Source organism: Ursus arctos, unplaced genomic scaffold (genome assembly GCF_023065955.2).
Source record: "Ursus arctos isolate Adak ecotype North America unplaced genomic scaffold, UrsArc2.0 scaffold_23, whole genome shotgun sequence".
In the NCBI taxonomy this organism is placed as follows: Eukaryota; Metazoa; Chordata; class Mammalia; order Carnivora; family Ursidae; genus Ursus; species Ursus arctos.
This window is the reverse complement of record NW_026622908.1, coordinates 42,609,221-42,630,850: the sequence shown is the minus strand read 5'-3', so window position 1 is coordinate 42,630,850 and position 21,630 is coordinate 42,609,221. Positions and strand designations below refer to the sequence as shown.

General features: G+C 57.1%; 2 protein-coding genes across 2 annotated transcripts; one reads left to right on the top strand and one right to left on the bottom strand.

Annotated features, from left to right (window-relative positions):
* Positions 1-97: 97 nt before the first annotated feature.
* ACTN3 (actinin alpha 3) lies at positions 98-13,525 on the bottom strand. The gene is made up of 22 exons (XM_026482874.4): positions 13,385-13,525; positions 12,786-13,235; positions 9,021-9,135; positions 8,724-8,843; positions 8,321-8,407; positions 8,153-8,240; positions 7,650-7,728; positions 7,484-7,565; positions 6,684-6,769; positions 6,282-6,374; positions 5,607-5,837; positions 5,335-5,482; positions 4,118-4,268; positions 3,383-3,491; positions 3,139-3,279; positions 2,724-2,906; positions 2,123-2,257; positions 1,847-2,026; positions 1,284-1,430; positions 1,130-1,195; positions 462-620; positions 98-378 (listed from the first exon to the last, which is right to left on the bottom strand). Exons 2-22 carry the CDS (start codon positions 12,930-12,932, stop codon positions 220-222), a joined length of 2,706 nt encoding a protein of 901 aa, XP_026338659.1. The 5' UTR covers positions 12,933-13,235; positions 13,385-13,525; the 3' UTR covers positions 98-219.
* A 289-nt stretch (positions 13,526-13,814) lies between these two features.
* Positions 13,815-21,377, top strand: ZDHHC24 (zinc finger DHHC-type containing 24). The gene is made up of 3 exons (XM_026483123.4): positions 13,815-14,126; positions 15,252-15,529; positions 18,894-21,377. Exons 1-3 carry the CDS (start codon positions 13,846-13,848, stop codon positions 19,187-19,189), a joined length of 855 nt encoding a protein of 284 aa, XP_026338908.1. The 5' UTR covers positions 13,815-13,845; the 3' UTR covers positions 19,190-21,377.
* The last annotated feature ends 253 nt before the right edge of the window (positions 21,378-21,630 follow it).

Here is a 21,630-nt window from a genome sequence, read left to right as displayed (position 1 = left end):
GTGGTAGGGACTCCTGGAGGGTCGAGGTTGGGCAGCTGGTCCTGTCCAGGAGCCTGAGGGCCCAGCTTCTGCTCCAGGAACTGAGAGGAGATGGAGAGAGGCTCACGGATGGGTCTTTATTCAGACGTACGTGGCTGGGGCCCTTGCTCCGAGAGATGGATGGGATCAGCCAGAGGGAGCCCCCCCCCCGACTCGTGTAGAGAACCTTCGGGGTTGAGGTCAGAGGTCACTCTCCCCATAGAGGGCACTGGAGAAGGCCACGTAGTCCAGGGCTCCAACCGGAGCCCCAGAGCCCTTGTAGGGTGCCATACGACGAATGCAGTACTCGGCCTGCTCAGCGGGGAGCTCCCGCCGCAGCTCTTCGGGAGTGATATAGTTCTGGGGGAGAAAAGGTGGTTGAGGACCCACAGATCCTGTTCCCTGTCCCAGCCCACCAGCCCCCTCCACCACCTGGGACTCACCTTATCTCCTGCCAGGATCTTGAAGGAGGCCACAACTTGCTCAGCTGTGTCGGTCTCAGCTGTCTCTCGGGTCATGAAGTCGATGAAGGCCTGGAAGGTCACGACGCCGGCTGCGTTGGGGTCCACCATGGTCATAATGCGAGCAAACTCCACCTCTCCCTGCAGGGATGATGCCCATGGGTACTAAAACCACAAGGCTCTCATGTCCCCTCCTGGGGACTGTCTAGCTTTGGCTTGACAGCCCCGGTTACAAAGTGCTCTCTTCCCTCCATAGACTGTGCCACAGCCTTGTCCCTGGTTTTACGGGGAGTCCTTTCTCCTCAGCTGAAATCTGCCTCCTGCCCCTGGCAATGCCGCCTATTGCCCTTTGGTCCTCATCTTTTCTCTGGAACTTTCTGTAGTGCTGTTTCTCTGGGTAAAAATGTTGCAAGCTCAGGCTTTCAAGTGACATACAACCGAGTCCTAATCCTAGCTGCGTCCTTGGGCAGGTCAGTCGACCTCACTGAACCTTTGATCGTCCCTGTGTGAAAGGGGGTCATCCTGCCCAGCCCCAGTGGGCGTGATGGGGAAATGAAACGCATGGGAAGGTGGAAGGGATGCGGTAGGTGATCACGGTGTAGGAGAGAGGCACTGATGGGACTCCTGCGACGCAGGCTGGGAGCACTCACCAGGTCATAGCCCATGGAGATGAGGCAAGCCCGGAAGTCATCAGGCTCCATCATCCCGTTCCGCTTCTGTCGCACATGAGTGGATATCAGACTTGGTCCTCCAGCCCCACCAGCCCTCAAGTCCACCAACCCACAGAGCAGGGCCCCTGCTGACCCGGTCAAAGTGGTTGAAGGATGCCCGGAATTCGTTGAGCTGCTCCTGGCTCAGGCCCTTGGCATCTCGAGTCAGTACCTGGTTCTCCACCTCATTGATAGTGCGGGCGATGGACGTGAGCAGCTGCTCCCAGCCCACACGGATGTGCTGGGGAACAGGCGACAAGTTAGTAGGCGGCTGGTGCCTAGCCACTAATTCTACCTTCACTCCCAATCTGCTGTGTGACCCTGGGCAACTCTTCCACCCTAGTGGGCCTTTGTCCCTCTCTGGAGGTTCCACTGAGCGACCGCCAGAAGCCCGTCCCTCCTTGAAGTTTGATGACTTATGTACTAAGTGTTGATCACCCAGTCATGGCCAATCCTGGTCTGGCTTCAGACAGCTGTGTGACTCTGGACGGGTCACTTTCCCTCACTAGATCTCAGTATCCCTGTGGGCGCATGGAGGGACCTGGCCAAGCTGAACCGGGGCCCCTCCTGGGGCAGACGTGCCATGTCCAGCCATCGCCGCCCCGGGCTTCCCCAGCCAGGGCCGCCTCCCCACCCTTCTAAGCAGGTGCCTCTCACCTCCATGCTGTAAACCGTGTGCTTGTTGTCGAACACCAGGCTCTCCTGCAGCAGCTGGTGGTCGCCCTCCAGCCGGTCAATGTTGCTCTTGTAGTTGATGATGTTCTGCTCCTGTTGTCGCAGCCCAGCCATCTGTTCCTCCAGAGAGCCAGCCATCCCTGTGGCTAGGCGCCCCACCTCCTGTAGGGGGACCCAGGCAGGATGAGAGCTCCCAGCCCCCCGTGGCCCCGGCCCTGGCCTCACTCCCCCAGATGGGCCCCACCATCCAAGCCTTACCTCCACCTTGCCCTGGATCCAGGGCCCAACGGCATTGGCTTGAGCTGCGAACTGTCGCCGGAGCCTCTCGTTCAGCTGCTGCCTGGAGAGCTCTTCCTGCAGCGTCTGGTCACGGCTGGGCACCAGCTTTCGGACCTAGGAAGAAGGGGGCTTGTGCCTGGGGCAGCTCTGGGAGCGAGAAGATGGCTGTGAGGGGAGATGGGGTCCAAGCCCTAAAAGAGCCCCTGCTACTCGAGCAAGATGTCTGGGCTTACATGGACAAGCTCTTCAGCAGGTCACATGACCTCTCTAGGTTTGTTTTTCTCATCGGTAAAATGGGGCTGATGATACAACAATAACTGTAGTTTTATAAAGATGTCCACACCCCAGGCTTAATTCTACTTCACATCAGGCCCGAGAGGAAAATGCTGCTGTTATGGCCATTCTGCAGATGAGGCCATGACAGGCAGGGTGACTTATCCAATGCCACACGATGGCTGTGACAGATCTCAGATCCGAAGGTGGACTTGAGTCTCCACAGCTTGGGACACCCGAGGTCTCGGGGTGGTGAGAAAGCACAGGAGTGGGTGGGAGGCAGGGAGAGGTCACAGGCAGCACTGACCATGTCCCACTTGCTGTTGATGTCCTGTGGTGTGAGGTTGATGTAGGGGTTGGTGGAGCTGGGCCGTAGTCCGTACGTTTGGCAGATCTTCTGGATCTCACCCTGGATACCCAGGATGGCTCCTCGCTCTCGGTCAGCCTCCGGCAACGTAGCCTTGAATTGCTCATGTGCAGTCAGCAAGCTCTGGGAGCGACAGGCAGGAAGCATGAGCCCGCAGCCTCCACTTCCCACAGGCAATGAAAAGGCCGCAGCGTGCTGCAGGCCACCCAGTGGGTCCACAGCAGGCCTCCTGTCTCCCAGCCTAGCATTTGGGATCCCCAGGAATCCAAAGAAAGAAACCCTAGAAACCCAGGATCCTAGGCTCGCTTCCCTGTCACCCCATCCAATCCCCCACACCTGGGACCCCCGCATCCACCTGCGTCTCCTCCACCGAGTGCACGAGCCACACGTCCTGCAGGTCCTCCACGGCCCCATCCAGCCAGTTGTTGAAGGGCGCTGCCCGCCGGGCAAACTCCAGCTGCAGCTGGTCGATGGTCTCCAGGAGCTTCTCCATCCGCTGGGGGCCACGGGGATGGCGAGTCAGCAGCCTGCCCATCAGGCCCCTCACCAGCCTCCGGTCTCCAGCCCCCAGCTCCCAGCTCCCTAGCCCCCAAACCCACTTCCAGCGCGTCCCTCCGCTTCTGGGTCAGCGTGCCCAGGCTGTCCCACTGGTCGCAGATGGCCTGGCAGCGGCTATTCACTGAGGCCGCCTCGTGGTAGTCCAGCTCACTGGGGGCAAGAAAGGGGATGACGAGGGGGTCAGACAACAGCCTAGATTTCCTCCTGCCTGCCCTCCTGGGCCTGGAAACTGCCCCAGATGGTGAAGGCCCAAGGGAGCCAGGGCAGGTGTGGGTGAAGCAAGGCATTCCTGGGGGGTGGAGGTGGGGGTTCCAGTGCATTCCTTGGGTAGGGGGCACCCCCGGTTCCTCAGATCCAGTCCCCTGGGGAGCTTTGATTGGGGGGGTGGGACTGTGCGAGAAGGGGCGGGGTTTACAGGGGAGGTGGGGAAACCGAGGCTGATGGGGAGATTTTGAGCTAGCAGGCCAGGGCCAGAGCTGAAGGAGGCCCCCAAATTAGGGGTAGGTCACGGGGGAGGGGCCGGCTGAACACAGGTAGGGAAGAGTGTGGGCCCCGCGATGGGGACAGGGTTACGGGAGGAGGAGCTGAGCAAGTGGTGATGGGAAAAGACGTGGGCACCAGGCGGGGTTCCTGAACTGGGGAGAACAAAGTCTTGCGGAGGGTAGTGGGGAGCTGGGCGGGCGAGGGGCCAGGCCAGGTAGGGAAGTTGTCGGGGGCTGGGGGGCAGGGAGGTGGGGGGCTACTGGGGGGCGGGCCCAGCAGCAGGCCACGCCTACTTGAGCTCCTGGGCCAGCGCGGCGATGTGCTCCACGCGGTCCTGGTGCGCCGCCAGGTCGCTCTCAAAGGCCTCGTGGCGGCGCAGCAACGCCCGCACCTCCTGCAGAGAGGCCGACTCGTAGTCGCGCTGGCTCAGCATATCCTCCTTCCCTACTCGGAGAGAAGCCAGGCTCGGGTCACCCAGCGGAGCCGCCGCCGGGGGTGCGAGCGGAGCCGGGCTGGGTGACCTTGGAGCGTTCTCATTTGTGAAATGCAAGTGATTACACCTGCCCAGCCTATCCTCGGGGTCTTTTCTGCGAGGCCAGTGTGATAAAGTTAAGTGAAGCTGCTGTTCCTGGGCATGGCCCGTGAATGACGTCAGCGTCCCAGATCCTACACGTCTCAGAGTGGCCCTTAGTACAGTTAGGGTCTTACTGGATCGCGAACTACCTCCCAACGACTCAGCCCAGTGAGCCCCTGACCTGGTTTCCTTTGCTCACCAGTTTCCACAGTGCCAGGCTATGGAATATTTGTCGCATGAATGAATGATGAATGTAAAAGTGCTTTGAGAATGAATTACCATTATTACACAAATAAAACCATAATAATAATAATAATCACAACCCCTACTACTTATTGAATGCCTCTGAATTTTGGTTTAAAGATTCAGAAACCTCCACAGAATCCCATAAATAGTTTTATATTTAAGGAATTCCTGTTATATCAAACCACTGTTATTCTTCATGCCCATAATCCATTATTAACGTTTGTTCATTATTTGTAGGCAGGGCTCATTTATTTGTAGGATTAAAATCCCTGATAGAATACAGAATGACTGTCTTCATACAGAGTGATATATTTGACTCATGCAGTATTCTGCCACTGATACGCTCTGAGTCCGACATAAGTGCTTGTTCGGGTTGGAGCCTCACCTGCCACAGGTACAAATAAAATGCTAAATGACCAGTTAATCAAAGCAGACCTACGGAAGGCCAGAGCCAGGAGACAGGGGCCCAAGTGTACAGATGAAGAAACTGGGGTCCAAAGAGGAGCAGTGACTTGGCTGCACAGCAAGTCAGGGTGGGTCTAGAAAACAGGTCCCCACCTTCATGGCAGAACACCTACTCCTGACCTGTGCATTTTGCCAGGACTCCCTCCCCCCTGCCCTTCCCTCCCACCACCATATCAGTCTCCACCCAGGACAGCCTCAAGCCCTGGTACACTGAGGTGTACCTACCCCGGGTCCAGGCTTCGTGCAAGGAGGCCTTCTGCTGGAATTTCTCCGCCAGGTGCTGGAGCCGCTGCAGGCGCCGGATCTCCGAGAGCAGCCAGTCCTCATAGCCCTTCTCCACTTGCTCCAGCCCACGCCATGCGTTGGCGATGTCCTGTGGGGCAGGCAGAGGCGCCTTCCATCATGGTTTGCCCATTGTACAGATGGGGACACAGAGCCCCAAGTCACCCAGAGGATGTGGGCAGAGCGCGGGGTCACCCCTCGCTGGCCTGGCTCACCGAGACCAGCTTGCCCTCGGAGGGCATGAAGGCGGGCCGGTGGCTCAGCCGCAGCTTGGTCTGCAGCGTGTTGAAGTTGATCTCCAGTTGGCACTTCTCCTGCACTCGGGGCGGCTTGTGCAGGCGCCGGTAGTCCCGGAAGTCCTCCAGCTTGCGCTGCATGGCACTCATGCTGGGCTCGCCCACGCGGCTCTCCAGCCATGGTATGGTGCGGCGGATCCATTCCAGCAGCTGCCAAGGCCAGGCGGGTGCAGCACGGGCAGTTCGGAGCTGGCCTGCGCACCCCGCCCGCCCCTCGCCACCCACACCCCGGCTGTGGCCAGAAGGCCAGGCCTCAAGCAGAATGGGAGTCCCCACCAGTCAGGGAAGGAGTCGGATGGGCAATGTCTGAGTCCAGGGACCAATACAGGCTGGCACAGAGCAAAGAGCCATGAGATTGCCTAAATGTGCGCGAACGGATAAAGGAATGAGTGAACGAATGATGAGTGAATCTGCGAATGACCAGGAGCTTGGACAGGCAGAAAGGGCAGGAGAGGGGTGAAGATGGCAGGAGGAGGCAGGAGGCCAAGGCCTCTCTGAGGGGAGGGAGGCTTCACAGGCTCAGGCCTGGGCTAGCCAGGGTTAGCCGAGCACAGGTATAGGAAGGGGAAGGGCCTTCTCTGGCCTCAGTCTCACCTCACTGGCAAGCTTCTCGTACTCCTCCATCAGCTTCTCATTCTCCTGGTTCACGGCCAGCACCTTGCAGATCCTATTGGCGGCCGTCTCTGCCTGTCATGGGAGTTGGAAAAGGTGGGCACTAGAACGAACTAATGCAGACACCCCAAGCCAGCCTTCCTCTGTAAAGCCCTTAAAACCTGGGTCCATGAGATTAGGGCAGCACGTCTTTTCGGATGAGGAGGGAGCTTCCAGGCCAGATGCCTCTGCTCCTGAGTTCCCCAGAGACTGAGTGTAGGCGGATGGGACAGTGGCACTCCCACCCATGTGGGATCCAGCACATCCGAATGTTGGGATGCTGCCAGGGTTGGACCCCTTGGTCCACAAGCACAGCCCAGGCAGCAGCAGCGGGGGCCCCCTTACCTGCTCAGCCCCGGCGAAGGCATGGTAGAAGCAGGAAACGTAGGTCATGATGGCTTTCTCATCGGGCTTTGGGGTGTTCACGATGTCTAGGGGACAGCAGCCAGTATTTATTGGCCAAAGCCAGGCTTGGGGAATGGGCTCGAGATCTCCCTCGAGACAGGAGGGGTGGAGACATCTAGTCACAGCCACCAGCTGCCAGCTACCCCAAACCCAGCATCTGCCTCTTCCCTGAAGCCCTCTCTGATTACCCCAAGGCCCAGGAATATATCCTCTATGGGGTGAGAAAAGCACGAGGGAGTGGGTGAGTGAGCAGACGCTGCAGCCCACACTGGCTGGTGTCTCTACCCATCCCATCACTGCATGGGTCCATCTGTCTGTCTTTTCCCCAAGTTCTCATCCATTGGTGCCCACACATCCAGGGCACCAGACACAATAGTTGTTCAGAAAATGTTTGCTGCCTCAGTTGACTAAAGCGTTGCTTGGGCGGAGGGAAAAGAGGCACTGCCCCTAAGGAGCCCCCATGCTCCCAGGTGACCCACGTAACTGAGACATGAGGCAGAAGGTGGCACTGTAAGGGAAGAGGCAGGAGAGGCTGCTTCCGCTGGCTGGAGAGGGGCGGGGGGGGGGGTCAGGGTAGAGGGCTCCTGGGGGCGGGCACCTGGGACAGGAAGGGTTTTTATTACAGGGTAGGCTGAGGGGGAGACCATTCCAAGAGGAGGCGAAGAGCAGGGGCAAAGGGGTGAAGGTTGGACCACGCCTCTGCTCAGTGAGCCGAATCCTGGCCTGGGGCTTCCTCTCACCTTCTGCATCCAACATCCTGGGGATGTCCAGGTATTTCTCTGCCACCTCGAAGGCAGTGTTTAGGTTGCCAACGGGGTCATCCTAGGTGGGTGGGAGCAGGGAAAGGTGAGGTATCAGCCAAGGGCAGAGATTGGGGCGTTGGGGCAGGGGGCGGCAGAGGCCTACCTTGCGCAGTTTGGCATAGTCGATGAGGTCGGGGCGGTGTCGGTGGATGAGAGCACAGAGGGCCAGGCCATCCTTCCAGCTGGACAGGGAGAAGGGGAGTCAGGCCTGGATTCGAGCTGAGGCTCTGTCCTACCCTCACTCCAAGAGCATCTCCATCAGGACAGCCTCATCAGTAAGATGGAGTAGTCTGAACTCCTTGGCTTGGCATTGGAGGCCCTTCATCACCAGATTTGGACCATCTCCTCCCAGCTCATCACGATTCCTTCCCATACCCTGTGCTTGGGCCACGCCAATATCTGGATGTTTTTGGCCTCTGGGATTTTGCTCGCAAGGTTCCCTCTGGCTGGAACACCCTTCCAGGGATGTCTCCAATGCGCTCTCCCTCAGGGATCCTCCCTCACCCTCCTGGATTCAATTCACCACCGACTGAAGCCTCCTACTCTCAGACTCCGGGTCAGGGGCGCGGCAGGGAGAGCCCAGCGGAGGCCGTGCACGTGACACACCTGGTGTGGAAGTTCTGCACGTTGACGTTGCGGTACGGCGCCGTCTTCCTCTGGCACCACAGGAGCAGGCCTTCCTTGGCGGAAGTTTCTGGGCGGGGGTGGGGAGAGGTGTCGGCTGGGGAGGGGTCTGGGCCAGCCCTCTCACCCTACCGGCCTCCCGCCACTTACCCTCCACAGAGATGTCCTGGATGGCGAAGCGAAGGATGATGGTCCAGATCATGCCCAGGGTCATCTTCAGGTTCCCGTCAACAATCTCTGCAGGGTGGGGAATGGGGACAGGTTCCATGTGGCGTTCAAGTCCCGTACTGCCTCCGCTGCCTCCCTCCCTGCTCCGCTGCTTGGCCCTTGGCCCCCAGGCTGGAGCTGGTACCTAGTCAGGGCTCAGTCACGGAACACTTGCTAGTCCCGGGTCCTGTGCCAGCACTGAGGGCACATTTGTCCCTTAACAGTCCCTCCTATGAGGCACGGATGGTGAACCCCACAGCTGAGAAGACAGGCTCCCAGCAGTGACTTGCTGATGTCAGGATGGCCCTCCACGCCCCTCCCGGGCCTCCTCCTGCCCACTCCTCACCTTCGGCACCGATGGACACCAGTTTAACCCCCTTGCTGGCGATGAAGTCCAGGGCCTTGTTGACATTGGCGATCTTGTGGAAGCGCATCTTGCCTTTGTCTGGCCTGGGCAGCCTCTCTCCTGGGTGTAAGAGGAGAGGTCAGGGGTCAAAAGTCACAAGAAGAATCTGAAGACACTGTCCTCAAACGTCCCCTCCCCCTCCACGTCCCCTCTGGTGGCAGCCGGCTGTCGTGTTCCCCCAGCTCCGTGGATTCCCCTAGGTCCTGGGGTCTCTGTGCCTTGGTTTGCACTCCTCACCTGAAATGACCTCCAAGAGCAGCATGAGTTTGAGGCCATTGCGGAAATCGTCCTCGATGTTCTCAATCTGGGTGCCAGCCTTGCGCAGGTGTGAGTTGCACCAGGCAGTGAAGGTCTGGGGGCAGAGGACAGCGTTCAGACCCAGCCCTGGGCCTGGGGGACATCGGGGTAGATCCCAGAGCCCCGGCTCCAGAGTCAAGTCCCGGCTCAGCACTGACTGGCTGTGCATCCAGGCCCAATGCCCTTTTCTCTCTGAGCTTTCGTTCTCCTGGAAAAGGAGAAATGGGCTCTAGGGCCCGCACAGGTCCCAGTTTGGACTTGGGGCAGGCCAGCTCTGGCCAGTCTCAAGCACCGGAGGGGGTTTTAGAAAATTGTAAAGCATATGCTCCGAAGTGTGGGACCATCTGACATACAAGGGCCAAGGGTGATACTGCCCTTCTCACCCCTGCAAAGTTCTAGACTGAAGCTTACCCAGCCCTGAGGGCTTTGCCTGAGCGCCTGTGCACCTCCATTACTGTCCTCTCAGCCCCACTGACCTCCCTGGGCTTTGGTGAATTGGCCTCCAACTGGAACATGAGGGTACAAGCTTTACAAGTTGTGGAGGACCAGCTAGCTGGGCACGAGGACCAGCTTGACCCAGTTCCTGGAGGTGACTGCCTTTCCCCTCTCCCTAGCCTCAGCCTCAGCCTCCATGTGGGACGGGAGGGCTGCTATGCAGCTCTGCATATATCGGGGATGGGGGTGCCCTGCAGCCTGGAACACAAGTTCCACCAACCTACCAAGCCCTCAAGCCGGCACTGTGCCATCAGCCGTAGGGTCCTGGGTAGAGTCTATACTTGGGCTCCAAGCCCAGCGGAGATGCTCACTCACTATGACCTGGAGTATACCCTTTGCCCTTTCTTGGACTCAGTCTCCCCATTTGTACAATTAACTGGCCAGACTTCATGATGTCCCAAGGTTTTCCTCCAATCTGGCAGGATTCTAGAATTCAGAGCATTCCCCAACCACAAAGCAATTAATCCTGGCAGATGGCCCTGGAAGTCATTGGAATTATTTCCCTCAGCCAGCTTCCCTTCCTCAGACCAGCGTTTCAGCTGCCCGCGGAGCTGGGCATGAGAGATGATGCTTTAAATACATGAGGGACTGTCATTGCCCAGGAAAGGGAGTGAGCTTCCTGTCGCTGGAGGTGTATAAGTGAGTGCCGAGCACTACTTGATGGGGTCCCAAGCACAGGAGAAGGCAGTTGGATTCTCTGTGGGGAGTCGGAGATGCTCTGGGTCTAGATAATGCAGGGGGAAAGGCGGGACTATGTGGGGCTTCCATTTGACAAACATGAATTAATGAGATGGGGCCCCTGCCCTAAGGAAGCTCACAGTCGATCAAAGAGTCATGTTGATCTGAGAAGTGCTGGGAGAGACTAGCGTCAGGGAGAAGAGGGAAGGAGTTCTTCAGATGGGGCGGGGGACCTCTTGGGGAAGGCTAATATTTGATCTGAGCTGCAATGGAGGAGCAGGGATTATTCGGACAGAGAAGGGCAGGCAAGGGCATTTCAGGCAGGGGCAGCCACACGGGCAAGTGCTCAGCAGTGAGAAACAGTTGCTACGTTTGTGGGGTTACAGCTATCTGGGTGCCACTGGAATGAAGCTGGGGGTGTTGGGGTATAAGTGGTGGGAGGCAGGCCGGAGGGGCTGCAGGGGCCAGGTCATGCATGATCTTGGGTGTTAAGCCAGGGAGTTTCAACTTGATCCTGAGGGCAACAGGGAATCAGGGAAGCTTTTGGGCAGAGGGAGGTGGGCAGAACTGTGTTTTAGAAAGCTCCTTCTGGTGGCAGAGTGGAGGCATATAGCTTGGCAGAGCAGAAGGGAGAAGTGGGAAGGTGGCAACTGGAATGGGGTGGGGGGCGGGGGAGAGGCCGGGAGGAAGGGTGTCAGGGAGGGGAATGGGGCAGGTCGGAGGGATGGGATAGAAACAGTCTTCCTTGCTGAAGTATAAGCTTCTGGAGGCAGAGGCTTTATTTTGTTTGCTGCTGAAGTCCTGCCGCCTGGCCCAGAGGAGGACCTCCCTAAGAAATACTGAATGAATGCTTTTGAATGAGATTGAATGAAGAGGACTCAGACATCAGGCAGGAGCAGGAGGGAGTGCTCCAAGACTTAGGGGAAGGGCAGGGGTAGGGTGGGGCTAAGCCGAGTAGGAGACGAGACGGAGACGTTCACGGAGACGTTCAGGCTGGAGGAGAAAGAAACTCCGGAATGGCCAACTTCCAGGGATGCTGATTAATTTACAGAGAGCATCTACGCTTTGCAGCCGTTGAATGAATAAATGAAGTGGGTGGCTGTAGGTTGGGTTGGAAGGGTATTCCTGATATTTTGTTAAATGATGCAGGCAAGTTACAGACTAGCATGTGTCTTATGAAGGGCACGTGGACCTGGATCTGAGGGAAACCTGGTGGGTGGGGTGGGGGTAGGAGTTGTCGCAGAGCAGATGGCAGCTGGAGCCATGGGCAGGGATGACATCACCGGGAGATTGCCAGACCCAAGGACCACAGCCCTGCTTGGAGACAGGTGCAGGAGGAGCCAGAAGGGAAGCGTGTCACCAGGGGCACCCCAGCCTAGTCAGCTGAGCCTCCTGGACTCTGGGGTCATCTCCTGTCATCTAACCCAGGAGAAGTGCTCTGATTCTAAATCCTAGGATTCTCAGATCCTGCAAATTCCACTGAGCACTCCTGTTCCCTGCCCTCTCCTGGAGTCACACACTGTTGGCAAATGCTCAGTGGGGTCCAGTGACTTCACTGAGTCCTCCCTCCCCCTGGGCTGCCACTCCCCAAAGTCTCTCACTCCAGCCCGGATCATTTTCTCTTTTGGGAACCCAGGTGTCCTGCCCCCTCCACTTGGGAAAGTCTGGGAGTGAAAATAGATCAGGGAGGGGGCCTGAGTGCCCTACAAGGCTGGGCCTGGGCCGCAGCTGCCCATGTGCCCCACTCCAGCTCCACCAAGCCGCTGCCTCAGCACAAAGTGTCCATCTGGCCGGGGAATCAGGTTACTGTGTAAGGGGACCCAGGCTTCCCTCCTCCTTGACCTTGTGGCCTTTTCAGTAGACTTAGGGCCCCTAGGGTGGGGAGGGGTATCTTGGGAAGGAGTGGGGGTGGGGCAAGCAAGGAGCAAAGACCCTCAGGTTGGGGGTGTCCTGTTTTCTGACAGTATATGATTTGGGTCCTACCTCTGCCCCTTTCGGGGCCTCAGTTTCCTCATTTGACAATTGGGATGGAGTGGCAATGAACCCCAGAGTGGAGAGAATAGAGAGGAGAGAGTGGGGAGGGGCCTGGGATGGTTCTTTCCTCCCCCACACTCCCAAGTCCACTAATTGCCAGCTGCAAGTCCTCAGTGTGGGGTCTAAGATATGTAACTAGAGAGTGGGGGGGGGGTCTGGGGAGAAAGATTATTTTCTCCACACTCCCCAAACTTGGATCTCCTGGGCTTCACCCAACCCCTTTTCACCAGCAGAAGTGGGACAGTGGGCCCAGGGTAATGAACCCCTGGGGGGTGGGGACCCCAGAAACTCTCCTTGTTATCCTAAACCCCTCATGAGGGCTCCCAGCCCTCTCTACCAGCTCTGGGAGACAGCGGAGGACAGATGGGCAGAGCCCGGGCTAGGGAGTGGCGCTCTGGATCTAGACGGGCTCTGCCCCCGACTTGCTGAGTTGCCAAGGACAAACTGCCCGGCTTCTCAGGCCTCAGTTTTGCCCTCTGGAAATGGGTGAGCACTCACTTTCCGCTGCTGCTTCTCCCAGGCGGGGTCGAGCAGTAGGTCGCGGTCCCAGTCCTCCTCCTGTTCCATGTACTCGCCGCCTCCTCTGCCGCCTACGAAGGGCCCCTCCCCGACCCGCAGACCCTCGGGCTGCATAACCATCATCATCTTGCTCGGGCTCCTGGCTCCGCTCCGCTCGGCGCTCTCCAGAACACCGGAGCCGCGTTAAGTAGCGCCCGGCCCAGCCCCGGATCGGATTCGCGCTAAATATGGGGGAGGAGGGTGGGGCCGGATGGGGGCGAAGGCGCTCGGGTCGGCACCAGGCAAGAGGTTGCCCTGGGACCAGGGGACTGCAGGATTTGGGGGGGCTGGAGTGGATCCCACGGCGGAGATTCGGGGTCCCTGTTCCGGCTCCGCCTCTTGGGCGCTGTGTGACAGTGGGAAAGCCACGGCCCTCTCTTGTCTTCTCACCTGTACAACGGAGATAACGATAATAGTAGTCACTGTAGACCGGTCTAGAAGCTGCCCCTTAGGCCTCCTCCTGACCCTCTCCCTGCGCCGCACAGGTGGGAAACAGAGCCCTATCCCCATTTCACAGTCAGAAACACCGAGGCGCCGACCTGTTTGAATGTTTTCTGGGGTGATGGAGACATTCGAGCATGGGGAGGGGTTCCAGGCCAGCTGGATGAGCCGATCCAGGGCTATAAATATCGGGGCGGCTGGGGGCTGAGGGGAAATGTGCTGAGCCGGGAAACCCCGACGCCACCGAGACTGCAACTCAATCCTCCAAACCAGACAGCTAGACCGGAGGGCGGGGCTTCCGCGGGAGGGGCGGGGGCTCCGCGGGTGGGCGTGGCTATAACGTGCTGCCCTACCCAGCTCTAGCGCCAACTGGATTCCAAGCTTCTCCGTGGCTCACGCGGCTTTCCAATCACATGTCTGCATCTATTGGCGGCTCCCTGTGACTCCAAACTCCCTTCGGAGCTTCTATTGGTCTTAGCAGACGTCCGTCTGCCACTATCCCCGCCCCAATACGGAAGCGGCGGGGTACTCGGGATCCAGCAGCCGGTGGGTCCGGGCCATGGGGCAGCCCTGGGCGGTGGGGAGCGCGGAGGGGGCGCCCGCGCGGCTGCCTCTCGTGCTCACCGCGCTGTGGGCCGCGGCTGTGGGCCTGGAGTTGGCCTACGTGCTGGTTCTGGGTCCCGGGCCGCCCCCGCTGGGACCCCTGGCTCGGGCCTTGCAGCTTGTGCTGGCGGCCTTCCAGCTGCTCAACCTGCTGGGCAACGTGGGGCTCTTCCTGCGCTCGGACCCCAGCATCCGGGGCGTGATGCTGGCCGGCCGCGGTCTGGGCCAGGGCTGGGCGTGAGTGGGGCGCGGGATCTGGGGGTTTGGCGGGGGGAGGGGGAGCAGGAGCCTTGGACAGGGGGAGGTGCTCTAGGACCAGAAGATGTTAGAACCAGATTACGATAGGATCCGCTTGTTAGAGCCAGAACACTTTTTTACAGCGTGGGGTGGTAGATCCGGAAGAAATACCATTCATTCGCTTATTATTTAATGAGCACCTACTGTGTGCAAGGTACTGTTCCGGCCACTGGAGATACAATAAAATAGATTCCTGACCTCCTGGAGCTGATTTCAGTGGGGGAGGGGGCAGATGATAAGCTATAGGTATAATAAATAAGGAAATTATGTAGAATATTAGAAGATGGTGGTGGTATGGAAACAAGAAGTACAGCAGGGTAAAGGGTGTTCAAGTTGCGGTTTTGAATAGTGTGGTCAAGGTAGGCATTTGAGCAAAGACTTTAAGGAGGTGGGGGAGTTAGCCATGTGGGAATCTGGGGGAGAGTGTTCCAGGTAGAAGGAACAGACAGTGCAAAGACTGAGGCAGTTATGTGCCTTGCATGTTCCCGGAACAGCAAGAAGGCCGGTGTGGCTGGTGTGGAGTGAGAGAGGGAGAAGAGAGAGGGGAGAGATAGAAAGACCTTGGAGGACATTGAAGGCTTTGCTTTTTACTGGCAGTGAGGTGGACAGCCATTGTAGGGTTTTGAGTAGAGGAGGAGGGCACGACTTAGATTTTTAAGGATTAGACTGGCTGCTGGGGTGAGACTATACCAGGAGGAACAAAGCTGGAACCAATCGGGGAGAGGAGTTAGGAGTCCGATGCAGTAATCCAGGAGAGAGTTCATGGTGATTTGGACCAATGTCGTGGCCACGGAGGAAGTGAGAAGTTTGTTCCTCGATGTTAGAGGCCAGAGAAAGGCCTGAGGACTGGGACATCTGAGTGGCAAGAGCCGTCGGACCTGCAGGGCTGGAACTGGAAGGGCCCAGGGAATGGTGCTCGGCCTGCGTGGATGTATGATGTAGTTGAGGCTTATTGAGGGCAGTGGCTGTGTCCGCTTCCCCAGGATGGGCTCAGAGGCCGACCGGGCATGATAGGAGGCACTCAGAGCTGCCGGCGGAACTGACGCTGTGGTTCCTTCCCTGCAGTTACTGCTACCAGTGCCAAAGCCAGGTGCCGCCGCGCAGTGGGCATTGCTCCGCCTGCCGCGTCTGCATTCTTCGCCGGGATCACCACTGCCGCCTGCTGGGCCGCTGCGTGGGATTCCGCAACTACCGGCCCTTCCTCTGCCTCTTGCTTCATGCTGCGGGCGTCCTACTCCACGTCTCCGTGCTGCTGGGCCCTGCCCTGTCAGCCCTCCTGCGAGCCCACGCGCCCCTCCATACCGCCGCCCTCCTCCTGCTGCCCTGGCTCATGCTGCTCACAGGTGGGGAGCTCAGGGGGCGTCTGCAGAGGCCGAGGCCCTTGCAAAGTGGGCCATTCTGGTGGGGGATGGGATTTCTGGCTGGCTCGCCTGGTAATGTCCTGGAGACCCAGTTCCAGTGTCATTTATGGGGGGGTGAGGGCAGCCTGGGATTCAACTGGGTGTGCAGTACAGTAAATATGGGGCCTTGACACAGGTACAGAGCTCTGGCTGTAGGAGAATCAGGCAGAGATTCTAGGTGTTGGCAGAGAAGGAAGGACTAGTGGGAGTTGGGGGGGGGTTGGGATGGGGAGGGAGCATTCTAAGTGGGGGTGCAGTCTAAGTGAGGGGAGCAGCCTGAACACAGGCGTGGAGGTTGGGCAGGGAGTAGGTTCAGACTGGATGGTGGAGACCCTCCCTGAATGCTGGTATGCAGAGAGAGCCCTGACTTGACTGGAGGGTACGGAGCCAGTGAAAGTTACAGGCAGAGGGAAACTCCAGTCTTTGGAAGTTGGGAGGTGAAAAGATGGATCAGGAGGCTGACTGAGAGGCCATGTTCTGGATGACACATTTATTCCCCTTCTGACACCCTCCCCTCCCCGAGATAAAAGCCCCACTGATTTTTTATATTCTTTGTTGTCCCCCCCCCCCCGCCGAAATGCTTTCTCTGCCCTGACTCCTTCCTCCTGACCCCTCCACAGTCCCTCCGTAACCTTGTCCTGCAGTTACTAAACTCCCTGACCACTCTGAATGGTTGCTGGGTCTCCTAATGCTATCCAAGCCCAGCTCTGTCCCAGGGTCCCCTCCCTGCAGCCCCGAGGGGTGGGGGGAAGGCCATGGGGGGCCCAGTGGGTTGTCAATGTCTTGCTCTGACCACACTGGCTCCCTGAGCAGCCCTCCTCTGCCTGCTTGATGACCCCCTGCTTCCACTGAGATTCAAGCCCTCCAGCTGCACCTCCCTGCACCCCACCCCTGTGCGGCCAGTGCCTTCTCAAGCCCCGGGGCCTGTTGAAATCACGGGCGTCCACTCAGTGCCCCAGTTGCTCGGCTTCTTGGCCTTCTCTCCCTTTGACTTCCTTCACCTACTCCCACATCCACCCTACACCTTGTCAGAAGCCAAAGTGTGTCATTTCTTAAATCACGCCATGAGCCAGTCACCCCTGTCCTTCTAGCCAGCTCTCACTCTTACACTCCCCGACGCCTGCGCCGCGAGCTCCTGGCCCTCACCTTTCTGTCCGTCAGTACCTTCACTCTTCACTGCCCGATATCCAGCTTAGAATCCTCATTTCTACCGTTCTCCTGCCAACATCTCAACCCTCTTGGCTCTGTCTTCCTTCCACGGTGCCTTCCTGTCCTCTCTGTCTGCCGCTGGCTGCTGAGAGCTGGTACTCTGTGGCAGTTGGTCCCATGCCATGTTCATGGGTGCTGACCCCAACAGGCCCTCAGTCGTGCCTGGCCATCCTGGTTTCTCATAAGCTTGCTCCCCCTAATGACTGCGGCTCCAAACTTCCCACTCTCCTGTTCTCCAAGCCCCTACCTCTCTTGAAATCTGTCACAGAGAAAATGAGATGGTTAGTACATCCAGAATGTTCCGTCCTCCTATCCGGAAGCCAGGCTGACTGTCCCCAGCTTCTCCTGGTGTCTGGACCTTCCTCCCTGCTTGGAAGCCTCACCGTGGCCTGCGTCTCCTCCTGCCAGTCCCTCCACTGGCTTTCTTCAGGTTTTCCCACCTGTACAAACCCTCTCTTCACCCCACATCCTCCTCTTCCCTAGCTCTTGCCTCCTGGCTCTTCTGTTACCAGCCAAGCCTCCTGAAGGATTTACCCAGAGTCATAGGCTGCTTTTCCTCACCTCCCACTCACTCCTGTACGTGCTTCAAACTGGCTTCTGCCCCCCTCCTCCTCCGGAGAATGCCTTGGTCCCCACAAAGCCCAGAAGACCCTTTTGTGTTCTCTTTGCTTCATGAGACCTTTCTGCCTCATAAAACTGCTGGCCTCCAACCTCCTGGAAAGGCGGTACCCTGGGCGTCTCCAGCAGCTCGTACTGCAGGGTTTCCTCCTAAATTTTTGGTTTCCCTCTCTTTTCTTGTTCGAGTCCCAAAGGACCCGGTCTGATGCTCAGGTCACGGTGCTGCTCCCATCCCGCTCGACACTCTGGCGGGTCTTGGAACCGCCTGTGCACCAACCACCTGCAGATCTGCATGTCCAGCCTGGGCTTCTCTCCTGAGCTTCCAGAACCATCCACATACTCGTCTCACAGGCACCTCTCCATCCTGCCTCAGGACCTTCAAACAGACTGTCTTCTCCCCTCTTCACCTACCAGATACCTCCTTCAGATACCACCCGAGATGTCACTTAATTAAAACAGATGAAATCCACTTCCTTTAGCCTCCTAACAAGTCCGCTTGGCATTTCCCCACATAGCTTCTCTTTTTTAATGAAGTAGAATTCATAGAACATGAAATTCATCATTTTAACCACTTCCTAGTATTCTCGTTCAGTGGCATTTAGTACATTCACAATGTGGTGCAACCATCACCCCTGTCTAATTCCAGAACATTTTCATCACCCCAAAAAGAAACCCCATTATACCCATCGAGCAGTCACTCCCCATTCCTCCCTGAGCCCCAGCCCCTGGAAACCACTCATCTACTGTCTGTCTCTATGGATTTGCGTTTGGGACATTTCACGTAAATGGCGTCATATATGTGACCTTTGTGTCTGGCTTCTTTCACTGAGCAGAATGTTTCATGGCAGCCTGTAGTTCCTTTTTCAGCAGATACGGCCCCTACTGTGGGCCAGAAGGTGCTGCACTTTCCCGTTGTAACACACGTCACATCTGTAAAAGTAACTGAGAAGTGGTCTCTCTCTCTTTCTCTCTTTTTTAATATTTTATGTATGTATTTGTCAGAGAGAGAGAATGCACAAGCCGGGAGAGTGGCAGGCAGAGAGAGTGGCAGGCTCCCAACTGAGCAGGGAGCCTGATGTGGGACTCGATCCCAGGACCCCAGGATCATGCCCTGAACCAAAGGCAGACACTTAACCGACTGAGCCACCCAGGCGTCCCATGAGAAGTGGTCTCTTAACTGTCTGTGAGCTCCTGAGGTCAGAGCTGGTATCCAACGTTCATCCTGTGCCTGCCACCGCGTCTAGCACGTGGGAGGTGCTCTCAAGTTTGTGATGAATGCAAGTTGGATGTGGGGCAGGGGGCTGTGTCTGCCCAGGTCACCGGCCTGGGCTCGCCCGGGAGTAGCTGCTCAGCATTTGCTGAGCAGAGGAGCGAGCCCTGCTTCGTGGTGGAGGGTAGGGAGTGGGAGAGGGGCAGGAGCTGGGCTTTGGGAGGGCCGGGCCCACGGCTGCCCCCTGACCCTCTTGCTTTCTCCTTGCAGGCAGAGTGTCTCTGGCACAGTTTGCCCTGGCCTTTGTGACCGACACGTGTGTGGCAGGTGCACTGTTGTGCGGGGCTGGGCTGCTCTTCCACGGGATGCTGCTGCTGCGGGGCCAGACCACGTGGGAGTGGGCTCGGGGCCAGCACTCTTATGACCTGGGCCCTTGCCACAACTTGCAGGCGGCCCTGGGGCCCCGCTGGGTCCTCGTCTGGCTCTGGCCCTTCCTGGCCTCCCCGTTGCCTGGGGATGGGATCACCTTCCAGACCGCAGCTGATGTGGGCCTCGTGGCTTCCTGATTCTAGGAAGAGCCGGAGCTGTTCAGAGAGAGGGTAGCAGGAGAGGGGGCTCCTAACTCCTTTCGGGCCCACCCCTGGCCTCAGGAGGGGAGGTGGGTTGGTACTTAATACCTTTCGGCAACTCCAGTCCCATCCTTGGCCTTGCCTCTGCCCAGCTTGGACTCCGGTGTCCAGGGCTTGGGTCCTGCAACTCTGCCTCTATTGGACCCCGAGTAGAGTGGACGGTTTGCTAAGGGGCTGCTTGGCCAGCCTAGTCACCCCTTTGCCGGGTTAATAAAGCACCCACTTGGTTCTTAGCCTCCCTCCATCTTTCTGGGTTCCTGGTCCCTCATGGTTGCCCCCCGGGCTGCTGTTTCTGGTTTCCTCTGATTGTCACGCATGGGAACCACAGAATGCCTGAGGGCTGAGGGGCCAGGGCTCTGCCTCCTGTGGCTTTGGTGTGGTGGGGCTGGGGCACCAGCAGACCAAGGCGGTATGTGGTGATCCTGGGAAGGAGAATCCCCAACAGTCTTTCCCAGGTTCAGTGCTTTATAGTTAGAAGTGTCTCCAAAGCACTCACTGTGCCTGTCTGGCTAACCTGGTACCGGGGCAACGATTACGAGAGTTGATATGGTAAGATCATGGCAGCAGTGAGTGGAGGAGTCAGGATTTGAACCCAGATCTCTGTGCTTTCTCTTCACCCTTGCACAACTGAGGAAAGTGAGTAGCAGAGTCGAGGCAGAGAAATCAGGTGGGACGTTCGAGGCCTGCAGGAGGTGCTCAGAAGGCTAAGCTCTTCCTCCCTGGACTCTTCCGGAGCTACCTGTCATATGTTGTTATTTAAATATAGTAAATAGACTTTCAGTCAAATGTGGCAGGTTTACCTCTGTTTCCTTTTAAAATCTAAAATGATAAGACATAAAACAGATATAAATTTACAAGGATAAAGAAAATAGAAGGGAGAGAGGAGTAGACCGAAGAGCCTGATGACGTTCTGAAAGATGGGAAGTGGATGGAGGCTCATTTCCTCTTCTTAGCAGAGACTAGAAGTTAATTCCTAGAGGGAGGGCCAAGAGGCAGCCAACCTGCCCCACAGAGCCCTGGAGAGGCTCTGGAACTCTCCTGGCACCATGGAAGGCAGGGCTTGGGACTGACAGTAGGGACCGGAAGTCTGTATGAGGAGCGGCTAGGTTCCCCCTCCCCCCAAGGCCCCCTTGCAGCCAAGCAGCTACCCCTCTGAGGTACAGGTGGGGGCTATTCGAAGCAGCTTTGGGTCTCAGGGGAGGGTGGGGGGTGAGGGGCTGGACCAAAAATGGGGTGAAAAAGTCTACAGATGCTGCTGGGGGTGGGGGGGGGGGTCAGGGGATGTCATGCAGTGACATGGCAGGCTTGTCACCCAGGAACCCTCAGAGAAGCCCATCCTGACAGGCCCTGCCCGTACCCACAAAGCTTTGGGCTGCTAGGACTTCTTTGTTTTCCCAAAAGGTGTGTTCAGTTGCTAGTTCTTAACGGTTAGGAATGTGGTGTGCCTGGCACTGTGTGCTGTATGCAAGCATTGGTAGACTTGTTTCCTCCTCTGCTCTCTGTCGTTTTTATTAAATAGTAAGGAGATGCACGAAACTTTATAAAATAAACTCCCTCTCTCCCCCCATTTAAGAAGTGGATACCACTTCCTTGGAAGCCCGAGCTGCGCCCCTCCCCGGTGGAGAACAATGTGCGTCTGAATCATTCCCTTGCTTTGCCTTGTCATTCTGTTACCTAAGTTTGTACTGGTTTTGCGTGCTTTTGAATTTTATATAAATGGAATCATACCATGCTTATTCTTCTGTGACTTGTCTTTTCACTCAATATCATGTTCCTGAGATTTATCCAGAAGAACATGGAGAGCTGTAGGGCATTCTTTCTCCTTGCTGGATAGTGAGCCATGGACTATACCACAGTGAATTTTTCCACCTTGCCCACCCCTATTGTATGACTCACGAAGATCTATTCTTGGTCCTTGCTCTTCCATATGAATGTTAGAATCCACTTGTCGAGTTCCACCAATAAAAAAAAATCCCTTTGAGATTTTGAATGAAACCCAATTGAATCTATAGATCAGTTTGGGAAAAATCAACATCCATATGAAATTGAAATTGCATCTTTCAGTTCATGAACATGGTGTGTCCGTTAAATGTTTTCAATAAAGTTATATACTTTTTCTCAAAAAGATCATGCCTTTTTTGGTTAGATTTTATTTTTAGAGAGAGAGCGAATGACTGTGGGGAGGGAGTGGCAGAGGGAGAGGGAGCAACAGACTCCCCGATGAGCAGGGAGCCTGACTTGGGGCTCAATCCCAGGACCCTGAGATCATGACCTGAGCCAAAGGCAGACGCTTAACTGACTGAGCCAACCAGGCGCCCCATAGATGGGATTTTTTAAAATCTAGACAAGACTGTCTTCCAGTTAAAACATCTGGTCAT

Coding starts and splice junctions, on each gene's coding strand:
- ACTN3 (XM_026482874.4), bottom strand. CDS start 12,932: ATGATGATGGTTATGCAGCCCGAGGGTCTGCGGGTCGGGGAGGGGCCC. Junction 5,483..5,606: donor CCGAGGGCAAGCTGGTCTCG/GTGAGCCAGGCC, acceptor CCTGCCCCACAG/GACATCGCCAACGCATGGCG. Junction 1,431..1,846: donor ACACGGTTTACAGCATGGAG/GTGAGAGGCACC, acceptor CCTGTTCCCCAG/CACATCCGTGTGGGCTGGGA.
- ZDHHC24 (XM_026483123.4), top strand. CDS start 13,846: ATGGGGCAGCCCTGGGCGGTGGGGAGCGCGGAGGGGGCGCCCGCGCGG. Junction 14,127..15,251: donor GGTCTGGGCCAGGGCTGGGC/GTGAGTGGGGCG, acceptor CCTTCCCTGCAG/TTACTGCTACCAGTGCCAAA. Junction 15,530..18,893: donor CTGGCTCATGCTGCTCACAG/GTGGGGAGCTCA, acceptor TTCTCCTTGCAG/GCAGAGTGTCTCTGGCACAG.